The 26,698-nt window shown below is 39.7% G+C and overlaps 1 protein-coding gene across 1 annotated transcript in view; it reads right to left on the reverse strand.

Moving 5' to 3' along the window:
* Nucleotides 1-26,698, reverse strand: part of lrp1bb (low density lipoprotein receptor-related protein 1Bb) — a 488,452-nt gene that overhangs the window by 390,029 nt on the left and 71,725 nt on the right. The window contains exons 4-7 of the mRNA XM_063005338.1: nucleotides 24,742-24,861; nucleotides 19,768-19,896; nucleotides 14,490-14,735; nucleotides 8,009-8,171 (exon numbers count right to left, since the gene is read on the reverse strand). Of these exons, the coding sequence (XP_062861408.1) occupies nucleotides 8,009-8,171; nucleotides 14,490-14,735; nucleotides 19,768-19,896; nucleotides 24,742-24,861 (658 nt within the window). The remainder of the gene's footprint in view (nucleotides 1-8,008; nucleotides 8,172-14,489; nucleotides 14,736-19,767; nucleotides 19,897-24,741; nucleotides 24,862-26,698) is intronic.

Raw genomic sequence — 26,698 nt, forward strand, 5'->3', positions numbered from 1 at the left:
CGATTTCTCTAAGACTGCAAGGGAAGCTCAGCTTCCCCTAAAATGTCAAAAATTAAATGGTCAAATATGTACAGTTGTGTTAACATTTCATTGACTACAAATGCGTTAGAACACGTTCATCTCGAAGACGAGTTCATTCAGAATCAGCTACTTATCACAAATCGACTGACTCGAACTTCTCATACATTCCCGTAGCTCAATGCATTTGCCCGCAGAAGCTGAGCGTCTCTTTACTTCAATGGGGCTGCATGGGAGTTTTTTTTTTCATTGCTTCAAAACTCGTCAGTCATTGAATAAATGCCACGATTTTGTCCCGCCCCCGGACGCTGAGCGTCTCTGGGGGTGAATGGAGCTGTGGGCGTGTCTGGGCGCTGAGCTTCTGCAAGATGATTGGAGGATCAGTCGAAAGGCTGAATCCCGTTTTGATTGACAGCTATCACTTAGAGCTTCAGTCCCATCGCGGATTTTGCGAGTAAAGTCGAAAGACAAACTGCATCCCATTTCAGGCCATTTTCTTGAAAAGGAACAGAGGGCACAATTTATATATAAATAAATTGACAAATTTTATGATGTAAGCTGACAATGAGCTTCCCCTGTTTGAAAGACCAGCAGCCGCCACTGCCTGTGAGCATTACGAGTTAGTTTTATGCAAATAGCAAGCATCAATCAACTATTAGTGATAAAAAAAAACGTAAAAGGCTATTCTGTGCAAGATGAATATACACCGATTAGGCATAACATTATGACCACCTTCCTAATATTGTGTTGGTCCCCCTTTTGCTGCCAAAACAGCCCTGCCCCGTCAAGGCATGGAGTCTGACACCTTTCTATCAGGCCCAGCATTAACTTCAAGCAATTTGAGCTACAGTAGCTTGTCTGTTGGATCGGATCACACGGGCCAGCCTTCACTCACTATGTGCATCAATGAGCCTTGGCCGCCCATGACCCTGTCGCCGGTTTACCACTGCTCCTTTCTTGGACCACATTTGATAGATACTGGCCACTGCAGACCGGGAACACCCCACAAGAGCTGCAGTTTTGACCCAGTCATCTAGCCATCACAATTTGGCCCTTGTCAAACTCGCTCAAATCCTCACGCTTGTCCATTTTTCCTGCTTGTTCATTTGCTGCCTAATATATCCCACCCACTAACAGGTGCCGTGATGAAGAGATAATCAGTGTTATTCACTTCACCTGTCAGTGGTTATAATGTTATGCCTTGTCGGGTATGTGAAAAGTTTCATTTGCAGATGTTTAGTATACGAGTGAAAAGAAAACTAGCAGCCTGATAATTGGTGTATAGTTTGTCAGTTTTTGTATACACACACAAAATGTAACATTTATATTTTTCAACTTTAATTAAATATTTTATATTGTAAACTTTACAGCTATTGTTGCTTTATCTATCGTCTACAACTTGACACGCCCATAAATGACGCCACGGTTTGCGCTGAAAACCCTAGTATTCTTTGGTTCCAGCAATTCTAAGTTTTTTTTGTGAAAATGCGCTAAAGCGGTTAAAACCCGAAACGGAATCCTTCCACAATAATTGAGAAAGGTTAACAGAGTCACCAGTCAAGGATCAATCCAAGATTTTCTCAAACATAGAGCTGTACTACCTGCATACCTGTAATAACGATCCTACATACACTCTATGGCCAAAAGTGTTTGGACATCTGACCATGAGCTTGTTAGACATGCCATTTCAAAAACATGGTATTAAAATAGGCAGTAGGATTTACACAAGGGTGGCACGGTGGCTCGGTGGGTAGCACTGTCACCTCACAGCAAGAAGGTCCTGGATTCAACCTCAAGGCGGGGTGGTCTGGGTCATTTTTGTGCGGAGTTTTAATGTTCCCTCCATGTCTGCGTGGGTCTCCTCCTGGAGCTCCGGTTTCCTCCCACAGTCCAAAAACATGCAGTCAGGTTAATTGTAGACACTGAATTGTCCTATAGGTGGATGGGTGTGTGTTGTATGTGTGTCTGCCCTGCAATGAACTGGCGCCCCGTCCAGGGTGTTACTGTGTGCCTTGCACCTATTGAAAAGCTGGGAAAATAATAACAACAACAACAACAACAACAACAACAACAACAACAACAACAACAATAATAATAATAATAATGTAATACAATTGGAGTTCAGTCCAGTATGTGATAAAGTAAATTGAAATTTTTGGTGCAAACATGCCAGTTTCCCGTCATATCCATAAGGAGCTGCATTGTTGGCATGGCAGTCTCTACTTGCAGGCTTCAACCTTGGGTGGGTAAGTGGCTGGGCACCGATGTTGGTCAAGAAAGCCTCAAGTGATGTTCGAGTTCATATTACAGCTGTTCAGTTTGGCAGGGGTCAGGGTTTTGTGCAGGCCACTGGAGTTTATTTAAATGGTAGTAGGCGGTAGTGGGCTGTGTATTTTACTGCTGGACAACGCAAGCACCCTATTATGACAACTTTCCTACAATGCCAATTGTAAAACACTTGTCAATTCATAGTACAATGTCAATTTATACACATATGTATATGACAATTGTCAATAAAATAGAACATTGTTCTGTCAACTGACATTTTGTTTTGTAAACATTTATTTGTGCGAGTTGTTGAGATGGTCCAGGGCTCAACTTAGCCATCATGAATAAAAGATGATGATAAACAGCAGCAAGAATTCCACTGGGACAGTGTGACAATTGAATAATGCAATAAATAGGGTCCAATGGTACCCACTATATCCAGTTTTTAAAACACTTCCATTGTTCTGCAAACTGTGAGTGTTTTAAAGGCCAGCACAAGTGCATGCGCTTTACATAAATAAAAAGAAGATAAAATAAAAAGAAGATAAAATATAAACAGTCTCTGCTTATTGCAACGTCGGTCAATACTAACCTTTAAAACCAAAGCCAATGGTGCAGCATTCTTAGCTAGCTAGATATTAAGCTAATGCTTTACTAGTCACTAATAATTTAGTTTACATATTTAAGCTACAATCATTATAGGGTTTATTATAAAACTTTACTTTTCCGACATGACTGTGTCTCTGTGTAAAAAGTGAGGTCAGTTGGTACGGTATGACTTACTTGTCATGGAGGAAGACCAGTGGCTTTTACAAAACCCTGATGTCAACCATATTGAACACCCATAGGGTACATTTAAATGGCAATGGGGAGCCAGGCCCCCATCAGCCCATCAACCTTATCTTACAAAAATTAAGGAGAGATTCCACATTAATGTCTGTTGTACAAAATGCTTACAGTCACATGACTATGCCTACATACACAACATTAAAACCACCTCTTTGTTTCTACACTTACTGTCCATTTTATCAGCTCCACTTACCATATAGAAGCACTTTGTAGTTCTACAATTACTGACTGTAGTCCATCTGTAGCACTGCAGTGACATTGACATGGTGGTGGTATGTTAGTGTGTGTTGTGCTGGTATGAGTGGATCAGACACAGCAGCGCTGCTGGAGTTTTTAAATACTGTGTCCACTCACTGTCCACTCTATTAGACACTCCTACCTAGCTGGTCCACCTTGTAGATGTAAAGTCAGAGATGATCGCTCATCTATTGCTGCTTCTAGACCTTCATCAGTGGTCACAGGACGCTGCCCATGGGGGCACTGTTGACTGGATATTTTTGGTTGGTGGACTATTCTCAGTCCAGCAGTGACAGTGAGGTGTTTAAAAACTCCAGCAGTGCTGCTGTGTCTTATCCACTCATACCAGCACAACACACACTAACACATCACCACCATGTCATTGTCACTGCAGTGCTGAGAATGATCCACCACCCAAATAAAACCTACATTTTAGTGGTCCTGTGGGGGTCCTGACCATTGAAGAACAGCATGAAAGGGGGGTAACAAAGTATGCAGAGAAACAGATGGACTACAGTCAGTAATTGTAGAACTACAAAAAGCTTCTATATGGTAAGGGGAGCTGAAAATGGACAAGGAGTTCCCTGTCTGGCTCTCACCCTGTATGAACAACAGCCTATCGTTGTTCATGTAGCCACCCAGCCCATCAGGATGGCAGAGCTAAGTTTCGAACTGACAACTGCGTGTTTTACTGCTGCGCCACCTGAGCGCCCTGAGCAGTGTTGTTATAGTTATCATTGTAGAAAGGTGTTTTCAAATATATGGATAAATTTTCTTAATGGTGGCCTTTTGTTGACAGTAAATCAGCATTTTTCTCCACTAAAAATCCATAACAGTGTAGACAAGGCAAAATCAAATAATGGATGGCAGTGATTTGTATTATGGGCTGCTTTAAAGCTGTAATTTACAGTCGGGAGATAAAGTTCTGACACAAACATAAATGTGTATCAGGAAAGTAACTGGATGGAGGACTCCTTAAAAGCCAATAACTTTGGACCAATTGTGCTTTTAACTAAACAACTAGACATGCTGTAGAATCCATTAATTCAAAGAATCCAATAATTAAAATGCCAACACATTACATAGCAGTAAAATGAATATATGTATAGCATAACACTGCTAATGGGTCAATTAGTTTTGCACTGGCCCCAAGCCTTAAACACATTATGAAATGCTTAGTTCTTTGTATTGGCATAATTGTAATATAAGTAGTTCCTCTCTGCTTTAATGTCCACTATTACAACAAACTGACTTCCAACAACCAAGCTCTGATTGCACATCCAGGCATACTTCACTCTTATGCTCAGGATCCAGGCCAGCACAAGCAGTGCTCTTGATTCTTCATGCAGTTCAATGGGTTAGGATTATTGTGCCACAGTTTTCAATCATAGCTCAGGAAAAAAAGCTAATCCAAGTCAAGCAGTGAGCATAAATAAGGATGCTTCAGTGCCATGTCAGAAAATACAAGTCCGAGTCAAGTCACGAGTCTTAAGACAAGATTTTGAGTCAAATCACGAGTCAGTATAATATACACAAAATATATATTGGAAATGTAGCATAGAAATAAACTAATAATATGTACATTCAGATAAAAAAACAACAACAACAGATTAGCAACTGTATTTTACCGTTTTACTTAGTGCCTTTACTTTCCTAGTCACTGTGCAAATGAATGTAATTTCCATAACAAGAAGGTACCAGTTAAAAGCTTAAACTGATAAGTTTTGTTTTCATTGCAAAACAAAAGCGTGCGATAAATCACGGCACAGCGGCCAAAATCCAAAACACAGCAAAAAAAATCATAACCACTGCTTACGTTCTTCCAGATGCTATTAAATTTATAACCGTGTGTTGTCCCATTAGGAATATAATTCCTTATTATTATTATTTTGTAAATGTGTGATTATAATTAAAAACCTCCAAACTTTTCCCAATTTTGAAGTAAGACACTAACTCATTAGAAAGCCAATCAAGCATTTCATTAACACATCATCTGTGTGACGCAAACTGAATAAATGCAAATAACAGCATTTATTACTAAAAATTCAAATCAGAAGGTCTGATTGGTTCAGAAAGCAGTCTTTCAACCATTAGCGCCAATTCTGTAGGAGCATTCCATTCACCCCAGTTGTTCCTGTGAAGTGCACTACATAGGGTATTCCACTATTTTAAGTGAGATTCCAATTCAAAGGTAATGAAAATGTTCAACTGAAGTGAACTTCAAACTGTGTAGGGAGTAGGGAGCGATGCTTCATCAACGTAACTAATGTTAACACGTGCTGACGCTAGGGACCTTTGTTGTTTACGAGTCATTTTTTTGCGAGTCATGAGTCAAGTTCGAGTCATTTAAAACGAGTCAGGATTACAATATTTTAATATGAAGGAATGTCCAATAGAACCATTATAGTGCCATTTGTGTTCTAAACAAAATAAAGGGAAATTTCATCCAAAAAGATCTCTCAGAATGTAGTTGATTACAAGGTATAAATGTTCTAACCTCACTACTGAAAAATGTAGCCTGAATAATAGATAATAGAGTGTGTTGTGCTGGTATGAGTGGATAATACACAGCAGCACTGCTGGAGTTTTTAAACACCTCACTGTCACTGCTGGACTGAGAATAGTCCACCAACCAAAAATATATCCAGCCAACAGCACCCTGTGGGCAGCGTCCTGTGACCACTGATGAAGGTCTAGAAGATGACCAACTCAAACAGCAGCAATAGATGAGCGATCGTCTCTGACCTTACATCTACAAGGTCGACCGACTAGGTAGGAGTGTCTAATAGAGTGGACAGTGAGTGGACACGATATTTAAAAACTCCAGCAGCGCTGCTGTGTCTGATCCACTCATACCAGCACAACACACACTAACACACCACCACCATGTCATTGTCACTGCAGTGCTGAGAATGATCCACCACCTAAATAATACCTGCTGTGTGGTGGATAAAAAGGGGGCTAATAAAGCATGCAGAGAAACAGATGGACTACAGTCAGTAATTGTAGAACTACAAAGTGCTTATGTATGGTAAATGGAGCTGATAAAATGGACAGTGGGTGTAGAAACAAGGAGGTGGTTTTAATATTATGGCTGATTGGTATATGTGCCCTCAACTAAGACAGATCTGTAAATGATCAAATGTGATATAGTGCGTAAACAACCCACGGGGGGAAAAAAATAAGGTGGATGGCTGACAGTTATTAAGCATCAGTGTTTCTCCACAAAGCACTTTAAAGACTAGAATGTTTTTTTTGATGCCTCAGCCACAGCTCTCAATTGTGGTCTGCACTATAGTCTCAAATACTGGTGTTAAGACTTGGCTTTACTTAAGGGAGCCTCATTAAAAACCTGCACAGAGTCTCTGAGCTCTTTCTATGCTCCCTTGTGAATACAGCCGTAGCCAGACTCAGCGATGCTCCTAGTTTCATCTCACTGGGCATATTACAACTGAGTTCCCTTTTAGCCATTGATAACTGGAATAATCACGCTGCTATTTTCTTCTTTAAGGGAATCAGCTGTTCAACAAGCTGATTCCGGCTCATTTCTGCAGTGTTTTATTGGTGTAGGAAATAAAATAATAATAATAATCTGTATTTCAGCTGGGGAGTTTTATACTGAGATATGCTGGATACATCATGGAATACTAATCAAACTCCTGACAAAAGGTGCTATGGCAAAATTACACCAGCAGGTACGTTCACAGAGAAGAGCAAATATTTAGCACATGGCTGCATTTTAGGCACATACACCGATCAGCCTTAACATTAAAACCACCTCCTTGTTTCTACACTTACTGTCCATTTTATCGACTTCTCTTATCATATAGAAGTACTTTGTAGTTCTAAAATTACTGACTGTAGTCCATCTGTTTCTCCGCATGCTTTGGTAGCCCCCTTTTATTCTGTTCTTCAATGGTCAGAACCCCCACAGGAGCACCACAGAGCAGGTATTATTTAGGTAGTGGGTCATTCTCAGCACTGCAGTGTGTGTTATGCTGGTATGAGTGGATCAGACACAGCAGCGCTGCTGGAGTTTTAAAATAGACGATCGCTCCTTTTTTGCTGCTGTTTGAGTTGGTCATCTTCTAGACCTTCATCAGTGGTCACAAGATGCTGCCCATGGGGCGCTGTTGGCTGAATATTTTTGGTTGGTGGACTATTCTCAGTCCAGCAGTGACAGTGAGGTGTTTAAAAACTCCAGCAGCACTGCTGTGTCTGATCCACTCATACCAGCACAACACACACTAACACACCACCACCATGTCAGTGTCACTGCAATGCTGAGAATTATCCACCATCTAAATAATAACTACTCTGTGGGGGTTTTGTGGTGGTCCTGACTATTGAAGAACAGGGTGAAAGCAGGCTAAAAAGTATGCAGAGAAACAGATGGACTACAGTCAGTAATTGTAGAACTACAACGTGCTTCTATATGGTAAGTAGAGCTGATAAAATGGACAGTAATTGTAGAAACCAGGAGGTGGTTTTAATGTTATGGCTGGTCGGTGTATGTATAAATGTGTAAATGATTGGAATAAGAGGTTGCACTTTTATAGTTAAGCTCAGAATTCTTCTAAGCTCAGAATGTTGCACCTTTGTTAAATCTGACATAGCAAATGCATATTCTACTCACCCCCTGAGAGGATCCACAGCTATCGCTTTAGGATTAAACAAGTCCTGTTCGATAACAGTGACACAAGTGTCTCCATTCCAGCTGCAAACGAATATTCTGGCATTCGCTTTGTCCAGAAAATAAAAGTTTCCCGTAATCCAGTCAATCACCATTTGTTCAACATCTAAATGAAGAAAAGAAGACAATGTTAGACAAACAGTAAGTGACCATGGTAAGGGAAATATCATAGCAACACAAAGTAAACCTTACATTTTTATATTAAAATAAACATATAATGACATAAAAGCGCTTCTGAGAATACAAACATTTTTTTAAATCAATTTAATAGGCACAAACCCCATTCCCAGAAAAAACAAGTTGGGTTTTTGTCAACTGCAATAAAAAGAAAAATCTGTATTTTCTTAATTCTCTTGATTCTTTATTTACCTTTTATGTTTTCACTAATCAACTCAATTGTACTTTGCAAATACAGTATAAACATAATTAGAATGTATTGCCTGCAACAGATTGGGGCATGGTTTGGGAACTGAGGACACCAATAACCACTTTCCACCGATGCGAATCCGGCTCCGTTCCGGTTCGCGAACTTGATTTTCTTCCACCGCAAAAAAAGAGGTTCCAGACAGCGAACTAGCTTTTTAATCTGACACCACAGAATACTTGGTTTTTCAGAACGAACCGTGATGCCATCTGTGGGTGTGTCACAGTGTGGAGGTTTGGGTGCTTTCATATGAGAAGCTGCTAAACAGCTTTGGTGCTAAACTTTCATCTTTTAAATTTCACCTGATTCACCTTGTATATTTAAAGAGTTGTATAACAGAAGCACATATCCACCCAGGAGCTGAAGCGCTCATCAATTATGAGTTGTTGCACCTGCATGTGGCTCTTTTTAGGAGAGCTGAATCTGTGCCACAACAGTGAGTCATTTCATTTAGCCAGTAAGATAAACAGTCTATGCATTTGTATTCCTTTGTTATTTAGAGAAATCTCTAATATTTAGCCCTTCATTGGCTTTTAATATGACATATCTTTCTTTGTATCTCGTGTATCTCGTGCTCAGGGCGGAAATGAATCCCACATCTAGCAATTTTTTTTATTTTTTTTTTTTATTTCCACGCACACCCTTGTTTGTGTGGGTTTTTTTTCCTGATGCCTTTTGGGTATGAATTCTTTCTTTCCTTCTGCCTGGTTTCTGCCCTTGGGTCCAGAACCTGTGCACGGTGAGTTGAGTTTTTTTTCTCACCTCATTATATAAAACCAGACACATTATCTTATGAAATATCAGACATGACAGCAGCTTATCTGGAACTGACATTTGTCATTAAACAATGTAATAATAAACAGACCGTGCATCCTGTTTTATCAGAGTAAGACTGAAGCTTAAAATTGGCTTGAGTAAAGGACTCAACATGAATTGAACAGTTCTCAGAGCTCATTTTGTCATAGTTTACAATTTGAGGGTTTAGTTCACAATATGTTCTTACATAAATACACAAATACATTGATTTATTAATTGATTTATTTGCAGCCAGGCTGTAAAAAAGTATGTAGACATTGTAATTAATATCTGGTAGAACCTCTTAACAGCAATAATGTTTCCTCTTGCTGTTGATTTGCATGACAGTGTTGAGAAATTTGGGTTACTTTTGCATTTCTTCCATGAAAAGCCCTTTTCAGTCTATAAACTTTAATCTAGCAGTTGTATTAGCCAAAAGAATAAAAAAAGATGAGAGACAAAATGAGAAAAAAAAAATCCAGGAAATCACATTGTAGGATTTTTAAAGAATTTATTTGTAAATTATGGTGGAAAATAAGTATTTGGTCAATAACAAAAGTTCGACTCAATACTTTGTAACATAACCTTTGTTGGCAATAACAGAGGTCAAACGTTTCCTGTAAGTCTTCACCAGGTTTGCACACACTGTAGCTGGTATTTTGGCCCATTCCTCCATGCAGATCTCCTCTAGAGCAGTGATGTTTTGGGGCTGTCGCTGGGCAACACAGACTCCACAAATTTTCTCTGGGGTTGAGGTCTGGAGACTGGCTAGGCCACTCCAGGACCTTGAAATGCTTTTTACGGAGCCACTCCTTCGTTGCCCGAGCGGTGTGTTTGGGATCATTGTCATGCTGGAAGACCCAGCCACGTTCCATCTTCAATGCTCTCACTGATGGAAAGAGGTTTTGGCTTAAAATCTCACGATACATGGCCCCGTTCATTCTTCCCTTAAGACGGATCAGTCGTCCTGTCCCCTTTGCAGAAAAACAGCCCCAAAGCATGATGTTTCCACCCCCATGCTTCACAGTAGGTATGGTGTTCTTGGGTTTTTCTTCTTCCTCCAAACACGACGAGTTGAGTTTTTACCAAAAAGTTCCATTTTGGTTTCATCTGACCACATGATATTCTCCCAATCCTCTTCTGGATCATCCATATGCTCTCTGGCAAACTTCAGACGGGCCTGGACATGTACTGGCTTAAGCAGGGGGACACGCCTGGCACTGCAGGATTTGAGTCCCTCTCGGCGTAGTGTGTTACTGATGGTAGCCTTTGTTACATTGGTCCCAGCTCTCTGCAGGTCATTCATCAGGTCCCTCCGTGTAGTTCTGGGATTTTTGCTCACCGTTCTCATGATCATTTTGACCCCACGGGATGAGATCTTGACCCCAAGGGAGATTATCAATGGTCTTGTATGTCTTCCATTTTCTTACAATTGTTCCCACAGTTGATTTATTCACACCAACCTGCTTGCCTATTGTAGATTCACTCTTCCCAGCCTGGTGCAGGTCTACAATTTTCTTCCTGGTGTCCTTCGACAGCTCTTTGGTCTTGGCCATGGTTGAGTTTGGAGTCTGACTGTTTGAGGCTGTGGACAGGTGTCTTTTATACAGATAACGAGGTCAAACAGGTGCCATTAATACAGGTAACGAGTGGAGGACAGAAGAGCTTCTTAAAGAAGAAGTTACAGGTCTGTGAGAGCCAGAAATCTTGCTTGTTTGTTATTGACCAAATACTTATTTTCCACCATAATTTACAAATAAATTCTTTAAAAATCCTACAATGTGATTTCCTAGATTTTTTTTTCTCATTTTGTCTCTCATAGTTGAAGTGTACCTATGATGAAAATTACAGACCTCTCTCATTTTTCTAAGTAGGAGAACTTGCACAATCAGTGGCTGACTAAATACTTTTTGACCCCACTGTATATACAGTGTATCACAAAAGTGAGTACACCCCTCACATTTCTGCAGATATTTAAGTATATCTTTTCATGGGACAACACTGACAAAATGACACTTTGACACAATGAAAAGTAGTCTGTGTGCAGCTTATATAACAGTGTAAATTTATTCTTCCCTCAAAATAACTCAATATACAGCCATTATTGTCTAAACCACCGGCAACAAAAGTGAGTACACCCCTTAGTGAAAGTTCCTGAAGTGTCAATATTTTGTGTGGCCACCATTATTTCCCAGAACTGCCTTAACTCTCCTGGGCATGGCGTTTACCAGAGCTTCACAGGTTGCCACTGGAAGGCTTTTCCACTCCTCCATGACGACATCACGGAGCTGGCGGATATTCGAGACTTTGCGCTCCTCCACCTTCCGCTTGAGGATGCCCCAAAGATGTTCTATTGGGTTTAGGTCTGGAGACATGCTTGGCCAGTCCATCACCTTTACCTTCAGCCTCTTCAATAAAGCAGTGGTCGTCTTAGAGGTGTGTTTGGGGTCATTATCATGCTGGAACACTGCCCTGCGACCCAGTTTCCGGAGGGAGGGGATCATGCTCTGCTTCAGTATTTCACAGTACATATTGGAGTTCATGTGTCCCTCAATGAAATGTCACTCCCCAACACCTGCTGCACTCATGCAGCCCCAGACCATGGCATTCCCACCACCATGCTTGACTGTAGGCATGACACACTTATCTTTGTACTCCTCACCTGATTGCCGCCACACATGCTTGAGACCATCTGAACCAAACAAATTAATCTTGGTCTCATCAGACCATAGGACATGGTTCCAGTAATCCATGTCCTTTGTTGACATGTCTTCAGCAAACTGTTTGCGGGCTTTCTTGTGTAGAGACTTCAGAAGAGGCTTCCTTCTGGGGTGACAGCCATGCAGACCAATTTGATGTAGTGTGCGGCGTATGGTCTGAGCACTGACAGGCTGACCCCCCACCTTTTCAATCTCTGCAGCAATGCTGACAGCACTCCTGCGCCTATCTTTCAAAGACAGCAGTTGGATGTGACGCTGAGCACGTGCACTCAGCTTCTTTGGACGACCAACGCGAGGTCTGTTCTGAGTGGACCCTGCTCTTTTAAAACGCTGGATGATCTTGGCCACTGTGCTGCAGCTCAGTTTCAGGGTGTTGGCAATCTTCTTGTAGCCTTGGCCATCTTCATGTAGCGCAACAATTCGTCTTTTAAGATCCTCAGAGAGTTCTTTGCCATGAGGTGCCATGTTGGAACTTTCAGTGACCAGTATGAGAGAGTGTGAGAGCTGTACTACTAAATTGAACACACCTGCTCCCTATGCACACCTGAGACCTAGTAACACTAACAAATCACATGACATTTTGGAGGGAAAATGACAAGCAGTGCTCAATTTGGACATTTAGGGGTGTAGTCTCTTAGGGGTGTACTCACTTTTGTTGCCGGTGGTTTAGACATTAATGGCTGTATTTTGAGTTATTTTGAGGGAAGAATAAATTTACACTGTTATATAAGCTGCACACAGACTACTTTTCATTGTGTCAAAGTGTCATTTTGTCAGTGTTGTCCCATGAAAAGATATACTTAAATATCTGCAGAAATGTGAGGGGTGTACTCACTTTTGTGATACACTGTATATATATATATATATATATATATATATATATATATATATACTGTATATATACAGTATATATAAATAAATTGTTGGTACACTTCCCTTAAAGAAGGAAAACACACTGGTCACTGAAATAACTGACAAAAAGTAATAACAAATAAAATCAACCAATGAAAATCAGTTGTATTTCAACAGAATAATTGAAAAAAACAAACTAATAAAACTGACATGGACAAAAATTACAGTACTCTAAACTTAATGTTTTATTGCACAACCTTTTGAGGCAATCACTGCAATCAAGCGATTTCTGTAACTCTCAATGAGACTTCTGCACCTGTCCACAGGTATTTTGGCCCACTCCTCGTGAGCACACTGCTGCAGCTGTCTCAGGTTTGAAGGGTGCCTTCTCCAGACCACATGTTTCAACTCCTTCCACTAGGATTTAGATCAGGACTCATAGAAGGCCACTTCAGAATAGTCCAATGCTTTGCTCTTAGCCATTCTTGGATGTTTTAAGCTGTGTGTTTTGAGTCATTATCCTGTTGGAGGACCCATGGCCTGCGACTGAGACCAAGCTTTCTGACACTGGGCAGCACATTTCGCTCCAGAATGCCTTAGTCTTGAGATTCCATTGTACCCTGCACAGATTCAAGACACCCTGTGCCAGATGCAGCTAAGCAGCCCCAAAACATAACTGAGCCTCCTCCATGTTCTTTTCTTTGGCTGCTTCATTTTTGCGTTTGTGAACATAGAGCTGATGTGACTTGCCAAAAAGCTCCAGTTTTGTCTCATCTGTCCAAAGGACATTCTCCCAGAAGCTTTGTGGCTTGTCAATATGAATTTTGGCAAATTCCAGTCTCACTTTTTTATGATTTGCTTTCAACAGTGGTTTCCTCCTCTGTCGTCTTCCATTAAATCCACTTCGGCTAAAACAGCGACGGATGGTGCGATCTGACACTAATGTACCTTGACCTTGGAGTTCACGTGTAATCTCTTTTGAAGTTGTTCTGGGTTCTTTGGTTAACATTTGCATTATCCATCTCTTCACTTTGTCATCAATTTTCCTCTTGCGGCCATGTCCAGGGAGGTTGGCTACAGTCCCATAAACCTTAATCTTCTGGATAATATGTGCAACTGTAGTAACAGGAACATCAAGCTGCTTGGAGATGGTGTTATAGCCTTAACCTTTAACATGTTTGTCTATAATTATCTTTCTAATCTCCTGAGACAACACAGGCAGACCGACTGATTACAAGTTTGAAGAAATCTGTGATGCTAATTACAGGACACACCTTAGTTTAACATGTCCCTATGGTCAAATTATTTTTAATCTTTTCTTGGGGTACCATCATTTTTGTCCAGGCCAGTTTTATTATTATTATTATTTTTTTTTTTTAATGATTCTGTTGAACCACAATTCAAAAGCAATGTCTGATTTTTATTAGTTGATTTTCAGTAAATTTTTATTTATTATTACTTTGTCAGTTTTAAGTTATTTCAATGACCGTTGTGGGTTTTTCTTTCATTAACGGAAGGGTACCAACAATTTTGTCAGCGTGTGTATACATACAATTTCCGCATTTTTGCCAAAAATAAAGAAATATACAGTATATATAGCTGTATTTTAAATGAAATGCAAATATTAACTTACTGTGAAGATTCTGCACTGCCTTAATTTCTCGTTCTTTAGAAAATCCACTTGGTTTCTTCATCTTGGTACACCAAAGCTTTCCAGATGTAACCCAACATAGTGCTTCCTCATTGTAGTTAAAGTCCAATGTATGGGTCTCATTTGAGTCCAGAAATTTCAGAATCTGCATACCAGATCCATTAAGAGCTGTGATTATGATATTATCCGAGCTTGCAATCATCAGAGTGGCAGGGCTGTCACCGGGCTCTAAAATAAAAGGCAGAAATAATGACGTCAGCATAATATCCGACTTTTTTTTAGTCAATTACAGCACTTAGCGTGATGAGAAAATGCAGGTTTATGTAGTGTGAATGGGAACATAGAATGAAACCTGGAAGATTTAGATGTAAAAGAGCAAAAGGTTTAATGGTCAGATGATATGAAGATTGAAGTTGAACTGAGGTCTAAGGATTATGTTTGGCAAAAAACAACCAAAACACTGCTACAACATCTCTACTGTAAATGTGGCTCTCTAGAGAATTAAATAAGGAGAATACAGTGGTACCTTGAAACTAAATGTCAATTGGTCCTGGGACTGGCGTTGAGTTTAAAAGGCGTTTCAAGGTATTTTTTCGCATAAGGATGTATCAGAATCAGCTATATTCGCCAAGTATGTTTACACACACAAGGAATTTGTTTCTGGCTGTTGTTAGCTCTCTACAATTTACAAACAATACATTATACAGACAAGACAATATGTAGACAATGTACAAATTTACATGTTTAGCATAATTTGCATATGTACAGAAAATATAAAAATAGCATAAGATAAATAGTAAAGTAAGGTAAGATACAGTTACAGTATTATACAGCATGTATAAAGTGCAGTGTGGCATGTAAACAACAGTAAACAGCAGTATGAGAAACCTGTTAATGCATTCCATGGTCCCATGGACTTTTTAACACTTATAAACTGAAAATAACACAAATATAATATAAAAACCCTGAAATAAAAAGCTGATTCGTACAATTTCTCAGAACCTCGAGTGCACACAAGGTAAACACAAGTTTAAAAGTGAAACAGGAGGAAAATCCAGCTAAACACAGATACATGTGGATGCTTTCAGAGTGAATCTGATGGTTATTTCATACAAATGCAGATTTGTCTAATATGCACACTGCACCACTCAAGCCGAGCCCTGAACAAAGTGACTGTTCATTGTTAATCTGAAATTAAATAAATACATTTTTAAAAAACAAACTGAACACTTTGAGTTTAAAGAAATTGTTGAGTTTAAGGGTACAAATTTCTCAATGAAAAGCATTCAGGTTCAAAGATTTTGAGTTTAGAGGACATTAAGTTGCAAGGTACCACTGTACATTTATTTATGTATTTTTTTTTGTGTGAGAATATGTTTATTGGCTTAATGTTTAAAAAAGAAATGCCATCCTCTCTTAACATCACTTAGCATGTAGGGTAGTAATAACAGTAATTTACTTTTGAAATACAAAGCTTTTTCCTGGAAGACTCTTGTACATCTCCTCCTTGACCTAATTCAGGCTTTAAAATAGTTATGTTTTCAGCTTGCATTAACATTCGCCATAACATTTAAATGGACATAATAAATAAACAGTATTCTATTGTATTTGAATCACCACTGACATAAATCACAATACTCAATAACAACCCAAATCAGAAAAAGTTGGGACAGCATGGAAAATGCAAACAATAAAAAAAACAGGGTTTCCTACATTTACTTTGACTTTTATTTGACTGCAGACAAGATGAATCTGAGATATTTCATGTTTTGTCTGGTCAAGTTTATTTCATTTATTAATAAACATCCATTCCTGCATTTCAGGTCTGCAACACATTCCAAAGAAAGTTGAGACAGTAAAGCATTTACCACTTTGTAATGTTGCCATTTATTTTCACTTAAAAGACGTTTTGGCACCGAGGATACCAAGTGATTTAGTGTTTCATGTTTTATTTTGTCTCATTCTTCCTGCAAACACGTCGTAAGATGTGCAACAGTACGATTTCAAAATTCTCTATTGGGGACAGGTCAGGACAAGATGACGTCTTGAAGGCAGCATATGTTGCTCTAAGATCTCAATGTAGTTTTCTGCATTAATGCTGCCATCACAGACGTGTAAATTACCTTTGCCAAGGGCACTGACACAACCCCATACCAAACCATGACAGACCCTGGCTTTTGGACTTGTTGCTGATAACAGTCTGGATGGTCCTTTTCGTCTTTGGTCCAGATCACACGGCGTCCATTTTTTCCAAAAAAGACCTGGAATGCCGAATTCATCTGACCACACCACACGTTTCCACTGTGTGATGGTCCATCCTAGATGCCTCCGAGCCCAGAGAAGTCGACGCCGCTTCTGGACATGGTTAACATAAGGCTTTTTTTTTTGCACAGTAAAGTTTTAAGTGGCATTTGTGCATGTAACTCTGTATTGTAGTGCTTGACAAAGGTTTGCCAAAGTAATCCCTCACCCATGTGGTTATATCAGCTATTGTTGAGTGGTGGTTCTTGATGCAGTGCCGTCTGAGGGATCGAAGATCAACAGAGTACAGCTTAAGCTTGCACCCTTGGCCTTTATGCACTGAAATTCCTCCCGATTCCTTGAACGGTTTAATGATATTATGCACTGTAGAAGGAGAAATGTGCAAATCCCTTCTAATCTTTCTTTGAGGTACATTGTGTTTAAACATTTCAATAATTTTACCACACATTTGTTGACAAACTGGAGATCCTCTGATCATCTTTGCTCATCAAAGCTCAGCCTTTCCTGGATGCTGCTTTTGTACCAAACCATGATTATAATCACCTGTTGACATCACCTGTTTGGAATCACATCATTATTTAGTTTTTTCACCTTATTACTAGCCCTAAATTGCCCCCGTCCCAACTTGTGTTTTGGAATGTGTTGCAGGCCTGAAATGCAGGAATGGAGGTATATTAACAAATGAAATGAAAGTTGTGCAGAAAACAAACATTAAATATCTCGGGTTCAAACTGTCTGCAATCAAATAAAAGTCAAAGTAAATGTAAGGAACACTGAATTTTTATTTTATTTGCATTTTCCATACTGTCCCAACGATTCTGATTTGGGGTTGTACAAATGACAAATATTTTTTTCTTCATTATTATTATTTTTTTTAATCATATTATTCACTTCACAGATGTATATTTCATCATCAGTTAGTCCTAATGTGATGGCTATGCAAAGTAGGAATCTGCTGAAATTTATATGCATGAGCTTTTACAAGAAATGGAAACCCCATAGCTATCCTTCTACTCCACTCCAACCACTTTCTTCTAAATAAATATTAATGTAAGCGACACGCAATACCTATAAGTTTATGGGTAATGATATTCACTTTATTCCTCAAGGACAGAAGTCACATTGATTAAAAGCATCCCAGTGCTACAAGCCATTTCCCAATATGAGTATTCTACCTTAAAATCTAGTCCAATTCCACCAATTACAAATTGGTTCAGGTTTAACAGACCAACAAATATACTTTTTTAATACTCTTTTTTAGGTCACAAACTCCTATGCAAAAGTTAACCTTTAAAGTGTTACATCAGCCCATATTGTCTTATAATAAGACTTATTATTCATGGTTTGTGATGTGCCTGATATGATAAATTTATTAAAAGACAGAAAATTATGTCAGGAAATCTGCATCTGCCATACAGACTGTAAAACCAGGATGCTTTCTTTGTGGAACCAATGAAAAATGCATCAGAAGCTTGGAAATGACAACAGGCAGCTACATAATCACTGTAATTAACTTACTCTCTCTAACCTTTACGCAAGCCTTGCACTAATTATGTTAGCTGGTGAGAGACAAAACAGGCCACTCTGCTTCATTCACCTAAAAGAAATTCTACCAGCAGTAACAGTCTAACAATCCATCACTGTCTTGAGCAATGTTAGCCGTCCAGATTATTTGCAGAACTGATTTTTGAATGTGTCTAAAATCGCAGTCCTCTGTTATCCTATAAAAGCCTCATTACAAATTCTGAGATCGAATGATAAACATGATTGGATTTCAGACTCATGAGGAGCTGGTTTGCCACCCAGGTGCCATTAGCCATGTAATCTATAGATGGGCTTGATATCGATCAGGAATAGCTGTCCTTCAGGGTATTCTATATGTACAATCCCTGCACAGTTTTTTTTAGCCCAATGATCGAGGTACTTATTATGTTTTTTTTTTTTTTTTTTTTTTTTTTTTTTAAATGCCACGGTTGCCAATAATATATTAAATAAAATACTGTGACATATCAAGACAAGTAAAAAATGTAGCAAAACAAAACCAATGAAAAACACCCACAAGGCGAACTTAATTACATTTTTGCAAGTGTCTTAAATGAATGTGGCTGTAGTTTTACCAAAATTTACCACAATAACCTACACAATCATGTATCTGATCATTAAACGGTTGAAATGGTCAAAATACATCAACAATATTAAATATTAATTCTTTACTTATTTATTTTATTACTATTATTATTATTATCAACGTCTTGATCCTGGTCAGGGTTGTGGCCGGTTCCATCCAGAAAATGCGGGAATAACCAGGACAGGGCTCCAGTTCATCGGAGGACTTTGGCCAACCCAAGACGCTTAGACATAGCTAATCATTTTTGTGTAGACGTCTGGCCTGCTGCTATCATACATCAGATACAAACCAAGATGTTATCAACGGGGGCAAGACATCATTGTACGTTGAAACATCGCTGTGCTAATCGAGTTCCTCATGATAATAATAATAATAGTAATAATAATAGTAATAACGATAGTAATTAATAATAATGATAATAATATTAATAACAATAATAATAATAGTAATAATAATGATAGTAATTAGTAATAATAATAATAATAATAGTAATTAGTAATAATAAAAACTATAATAATAGTAATAATAATAATAATTATTATTATGTTGTTATTATTATTGTAATTATTCTTATTGTAATTATTATTATAGTTGTGCTTATTGTTATTGTTGTATTTAAGCTTAGATGTCTCAGTATCTTTGTTTGCTAATAATTTAAACTGAGCCAATTAAAAAAAAAAAAAAGATTTCTTTAAACAAACACAGATTTTAGATTGAAATCATTGAGAAAAAAAAGTGTGGTTTAAAACTGTATTATAGTAATGCTTCAGTAATTCTGACACATAATGGGGCACTGTTATTTCAATGTGTGTGTGTGGAGGGAGGGGTACATGCAAGGCAGATGCAACCATTCATTCTTCAAGCTCTTACCCTGTTTAGCTGTGCAGGAGTGTCTGTTCGACTGCAGCATATAGCCATCTGTGCAGCTACAGCGGTATGACCCGTAGGTGTTCAGGCAGTTTTGGCTGCATGTCCCGTACACTGCGCATTCATCATGATCTGCACACAGAGGATGAGTCACTTATGACAAATTAGGTGTGCTCAAACGTGACCCAAATACATAAAACCAGCTTAATGTGGCCATGCTGTGGCTTTTGTAAGCGCTGTTTCACATCAGTGCACCTGTCCATTTACACTAGTCTCTGGAGTGTTTAGAAAAGATTTGGTATAATCTACCAATACTAATTAACTGATTGGTCTTTCATTTACAGGTTTAAATACAGGCTTGGTGGTACTGGTTTTGCACCGTTAAAAAATAAATATTGTAATAATAACTAGAAGGCATGTCAACATACTTCTGGGTATATGATAAAGGTTAGGGTCTGAACTTGCCCATGACAAAACGTCTTTTGTAACTGCTCTGTTATTGATGTAATTACAGTGGGGCCAAAAAGTATTTAGTCAGCCACTGATTGTGCAAGTTCTCCTACTTAGAAAGATGAGAGAGGTCTGTAATTTTCATCATAGGTACACTTCAACTATGAGAGACAAAATGAGAAAAAAAAATCCAGGAAATCACATTGTAGGATTTTTAAAAAAAATTTTTGTAAATTATGGTGGAAAATAAGTATTTGGTCAATAACAAAAGTTCAACTCAATACTTTGTAACATAACCTTTGTTGGCAATGACAGAGGTCAAACGTTTCCTGTAAGTCTTCACCAGGTTTGCACACACTGTAGCTGGTATTTTGGCCCATTCCTCCATGCAGATCTCCTCTAGAGCAGTGATGTTTTGGGGCTGTCGCTGGGCAACACAGACTCCACAAATTTTCTATGGGGTTGAGGTCTGGAGACTGGCTAGGCCACTCCAGGACCTTGAAATGCTTTTTACGGAGCCACTCCTTCGTTGCCCGAGCGGTGTGTTTGGGATCATTGTCATGCTGGAAGACCCAGCCACGTTCCATCTTCAATGCTCTCACTGATGGAAGGAGAATTTGGCTTAAAATCTCACGATACATGGCCCCGTTCATTCTTTCCTTAACACGGATCAGTCGTCCTGTCCCCTTTGCAGAAAAACAGCCCCAAAGCATGATGTTTCCACCCCCATGCTTCACAGTAGGTATGGTGTTCTTGGGATGCAACTCAGCATTCTTCTTCCTCCAAACACGACGAGTTAAGTTTTTACCAAAAAGTTCCATTTTGGTTTCATCTGACCACATGATATTCTCCCAATCCTCTTCTGGATCATCTACTGTATATGCTCTCTGGCAAACTTCAGATGGGCCTGGACATGTACTGGCTTAAGCAGGGGGACACGCCTGGCACTGCAGGATTTGAGTCCCTCTCGGCGTAGTGTGTTACTGATGGTAGCCTTTGTTACATTGGTCCCAGCACTCTGCAGGTCATTCATCAGGTCCCTCTGTGTAGTTCTGGGATTTTTGCTCACCGTTCTCATGATCATTTTGACCCCACGGGATCGAGGGAGATTATCAATGGTCTTGTATTTCTTCCATTTTCTTACAATTGCTCCCAAAGTTGATTTATTCACACCAACCTGCTTGCCTATTGTAGATTCACTCTTCCCAGCCTGGTGCAGGTCTACAATTTTCTTCCTGGTGTCCTTCGACAGCTCTTTGGTCTTGGCCATGGTTGACTGTTTGAGGCTGTGGACAGGTGTCTTTTATACAGATAACAATGTCAAACACATGCCATTAATACAGGTAATGAGTGGAGGACAGAAGAGCTTCTTAAAGAAGAAGTTACAGGTCTGTGAGAGCCAGAAATCTTGCTTGTTTGTTATTGACCAAATACTTATTTTCCACCATAATTTACAAATAAATTCTTTAAAAATACTACAATGTGATTTCCTGGATTTTTTTTTCTCATTTTGTCTCTCATAGTTGAAGTGTACCTATGATGAAACAGATGTACAGACCTCTCTCATCTTTCTATGTAGGAGAACCTGCACAATCAGTGGCTGACTAAATACTTTTTGGCCCCACTGTATGTGTTTCAAGTCATTGTTTGGTTGTGCCATACAACTGATTGAGCTTCATGTGACATCCCCTGCAAGAGTTTCTTGATACAGTATTAAATTCATTGTACCTTTTTAAAATTGTAAGCTGTCAGGGCCTTAAGGCAGCAAAACAAGCCTGATGCATGATGTTCTCTGCCATAACTCACAGATGGCTTTAGGTTTTGAGTATGAGAGTGCCTTTTCCATTCATATACAGTTTAACTTTGTCCCATACTACAGAACATTGTGAAATGTTGTAAAACAATTTTCAGGTGGTCGTGCTGGCATGGAACATCATGTAGTATTTAATTTTATTATGTGGTGTCCTTTAATAAATAGAATAATAATTTAGAATCATAATTTAATGACACTTTTGCACACACAGACAAGAAACAGGTTTTTCTGCCAGCCCTTTAAAAAGCATTAATTTCTAGCATTCAACAATTCTAATTTTTAGCATTCAACATTGTGCTCCTCCTGCAATAGTTTCAGGACCACTCTAAAAGATAGTCTAAGAGGCACTAAACCCCCTGTACACCATTGTTAATCCCCTCCTTTTAGACAATGTGCTTTTTAATCTCATCTCATTAGCTAATACACCTGACTTTTAGATAAATAATTACTCTGAAGGTTCACATATTTTACATCCTGGACTGTTTAATTATATACTTTTTTAGTAATTTGTTTACTTTGTTAAGGGCCACTTACATATTCACTTACTTATTTTGACATGATTTAGAGCAGCCAATGTACCCCCTTTATGTTTATGAGATGGCACAGCAGTAAAACCTGCTAGCACACCAGAACTGACATCTTTCAACTCGTAAGTTTGAGTCTTAGCTCTGCTACAAGCAAGCTGGGTGCCTACACGGACAATGATTGGCTCGTCCGTCAGGGTTGGATGCCGGAGGGGATTCCTTCATTTATCAGTTCAAGTGTTTTATGTCAAACACAGTCATGGACAATTTTGTATCTCCAATTTACCTGACTTCACCTGACAGGGAGACTATGCAAATCCACACAGAACCTGGACTGCTCCACTTGGGAATTGAACCGAGGACCTTCTTGCTGTGAGGCAACAGTTCTACCCACCAAGCCACCCCCTCATAACTGATTCACGATGATGATGGTGATCGCGTCTGCATCCGGAGGCAAGGGGTTTACATTTACATTTTCAGTATTTAGCAGACACTTTTATCCAAAGCGACTTACAATACTGTGACAGTATATTGTCTAAGCAATTGAAGGTTAAGGACCTTGCTAAAGGGCCCAAAAGTGGCACTCTGGCTGTGGTGGAGCCTAAACCAAAAACCTTTTAATTACTAGTCCAGTACATTAACCGCTAGGCTACAACTGCCCAGAGATGGGGGAGATCAGTGTGTAACTCTCCGTGTGCAAACTGAGCCCCATATGAACTCATCTCATGCAGGTGATGTAGTGAAAAGATGCAGTTAACAGGAAAACCACATGCTAAACTCACAGAGTGAACAAAAGCAAGGAGTAGACCCAATTACTAAAGAACCTGGGGTGTGCAGAATTCAACCAGCTGTACCACCATGTCTATTATTATTATTATTATTATTATTAATAATTAGGACCCTACTAAATTCACTGGATAACTACATAATTAAACAACACTTATGAATTGAATTATAGAATAATTGGAACAGCAATACACAGCACAGCCTACCTTAACGGTTAAATGTAAACCTAGAACATCCAGTGACGGTGCAAGGCTTCATGTTTTGACCCCCACTGCGTCCGCAGAATTGGTTGGGAGTTTTTTAAACTCCGTTACCCAACTAGTGTTTTAGACTTTGACATCTTGGACTTTTTGACTAAGCGATTGCTAACTAAATTGCCGTAGGATTGCTAGAACCGTCTCATAGTGAAATATGAGACGCTGCTGAGAAACACCAGATTGCATACAAGGAGAGCACGTCGTTGTACACGCCTCTTCCGACACGTGTACAGCCCTCCTCTTCTTACCCCTGCTTTCTGCACGGGCGTCTCTTCCGTCAATCAGGGTCCTTACACAGCGTATGAAGACCCACCCACCAACACATAGTCCGGCCCCCACCCTGCAGATACGGTGGCCAATTAGTATCTGCTGCAGGCACTGCAAACTCAGTAAACTCCGTTACCCAACTAGTGTTTTAGACTTTGACATCTTGGACTTTTTGACTAAGCAATTGTTAACTAAATTGCCGTAGGATTGCTAGAACCGTCTCATAGTGAAATATGAGACACTGCTGAGAGATACCAGATTGCATCCAAGGAGAGCACGTCGCTGTACACGACTTTTCCGACATGTGTACAGCCCTCCTCTTCTCCTCTTCCGCCAATCAGGATCCTTTCACAGCGTATGAAGACCCACCCACCCACACATATTCCGGACCCCACCCTGCAGATACGGTGGCCAATTCGTATCTGCTGCAGGCACTGGAATCATGCCCGCTAGATGGCAACACCGAGTTTCGAACCGAGGAGTTCAGAAACTCAGTGCTGGTGTGCTTAAGGAATATCCCGCTGCGCCAACTTGGCGCGGCCCCAAAATGTAACCAGTAAATGTAAGACACTTGAATGCTACGAGAATGAAAGATGTCTGGTAAACACAGAGCTTAAATTTCACGGTTCATTGCATGATTTTCATGGTCGGCCCTTCCATATTTTGTTATTAAAGCAGAATCCAAAAGGGTTCCAAAACTTTTCTTTGCTTGCAACTCTGTGTAATCAATCAGTGACACGCTGAACTTTGTATTTAGCTTTTGAGAAGTCAATGCCAGGTGTCATATAAAGCCAGACATGAAGTGTTAAACGACCCCCAAGAGAACGATCGCTCTTGTTTAATCTGACAAAATGGCCGGAGCTGAAGGTGAAAGACCTACCTCCGCAGCTGCGCCCGTCCTCTCCCACCTCGAAACCATCGGCACAGAAGCAGAACGTACCATTCCTGGTCATGATGCAGCCATAGCGACAGCGAAGCTCGTGGCAGGCTGACAGGAGTTCTGCAGATATGTTGAAAAAAGAAAAAAAGAAAGAAGGAAAAAAAGATAAGATTGCGTTTAGAGTTCGTTCTCTTCAACCCACTTCCTCAGCCGTCAGCACAAAGATGTGCGGGTGTGCTGACAGCCGTGAGCCGAAGGCGGGAATCAGTCGAGCTGCAGAGAGAATTAAAGAGGTGCCAAGACAGAAACACAGCTATGAAATTACAAGAACACTTGTTAGTAATCATTTAAAAATACTTGAAGAACAGTAGAGGAACTCATACTCTGAACTGCTGCTTTGTTCCTCCAAAAAGTCTGAAGCTTACTGTACCCTCCCGCCTCTAATTTCCATTTCACTTAATAAATAGATAGATAGATTTAACTTTATTGTCATTGCTCAGTACAAGTACAAGGCAACGCAACGCAGTTAGCATCTACCAGAAGTGCAAATGGTATTGTACAAAACACTTATACACCGATCAGCCATAACCTCCTCCTTTCTACACTTACTGTCTATTTTATCAGCTCCACTTACCATATAGAAGCACTTTGCAGTTCTACAATTACTGACTAAAGTCCATCTGTTTCTTTGCATGCTTTGTTATCCCCCTGTCATGCTGTTCTTCAATGGTCAGGACCCCCACAGGACCACTACAGAGTAGATATTATTTGAGTGGTGGATTGTTCTCAGCACTGCAGTGACACTGACATGGTGGTGGTGTGTTAGTGTGTGTTGTGCTGGTATGAGTGGATAAGACACAGCAGCACTGATGGAGTATTTAACACCTCACTGTCACTGCTGGACTGAGAATAGTCCACCAACCAAAAAATATCCAGCCAACGGTGCTCTGTGGGCAGCGTCCTGTGACCACTGATGAAGGTCTAGAAGATGACCAACTCAAACAGCAGCAATAGATGAGCGATCGTCTCTGACTTTACATCTACAAGGTGGACCAACTAGGTAGGAGTGTCTAAGAGAGTGGACAGTGAGTGGACATGGTAAAAACTCCAGCAGCGCTGCTGTGTCTGATACACTCATATCAGCACAACACACACTAACACACCACCACCATGTCAGTGTCACTGCAGTGCTGAGAATGATCCACCACCCAAATAATACCTGCTGTGTGGTGGTCCTGTGGGGGTCCTGACCATTGAAGAACAGGGTAAAAGCAGGCTAAAAAGATATGTAGAGAAACAGATGGACTACAGTCAGTAATTGTAGAACTACAAAGTGCTTCTGTATGGTAAGTGGAGCTGATAAAATGGACAGTGAGTGTAGAAACAAGGAGGTGGTTTTAATGTTATGGCTGATCGGTGTATATTTATGATTAATATAATAATTATAACTATAGCTATTTACATATATGGTATTACCTCTATATACAGTTAAGCCGGAAAGTCTGCACACCCCTTTTACCGTCTCCACGTTTTATTACATTACAGACTCATTCTATAATAGATTAAGTTCACACAAAATAGCCCACAATGTCAGAGTGAAAGCAGGTTTTTAGAAATTTGTGCTAATTTATTACAAATCTAAATGTAAAATATCATATGTACACCCTTTGATATGACACCCACAAGTGAGCTGAGGTGCATTTTGTTTTTACTGAAACTGCTTGAGATGTTTCTACAGTTTAATTGGAGTCCACCTGTGGCAAATTCAACTGATTAGACATGATTAGGGATTGACAAAACCTGCGTATATAAGGTCCCACAATTGACAGTGCATATCAGAGCAAACTCCAAGCCACGGGGTCAAAGGAATTATCTGCAGACCTCAGAAACAGGATTGTGTCAAGGCATAGATCTGGAGAAGGGTACAGAAAAATGGCTGCAGGTCCCAAAGAGCACA

This window comes from Trichomycterus rosablanca, chromosome 12 (genome assembly GCF_030014385.1).
Source record: "Trichomycterus rosablanca isolate fTriRos1 chromosome 12, fTriRos1.hap1, whole genome shotgun sequence".
NCBI classification, from domain to species: Eukaryota; Metazoa; Chordata; class Actinopteri; order Siluriformes; family Trichomycteridae; genus Trichomycterus; species Trichomycterus rosablanca.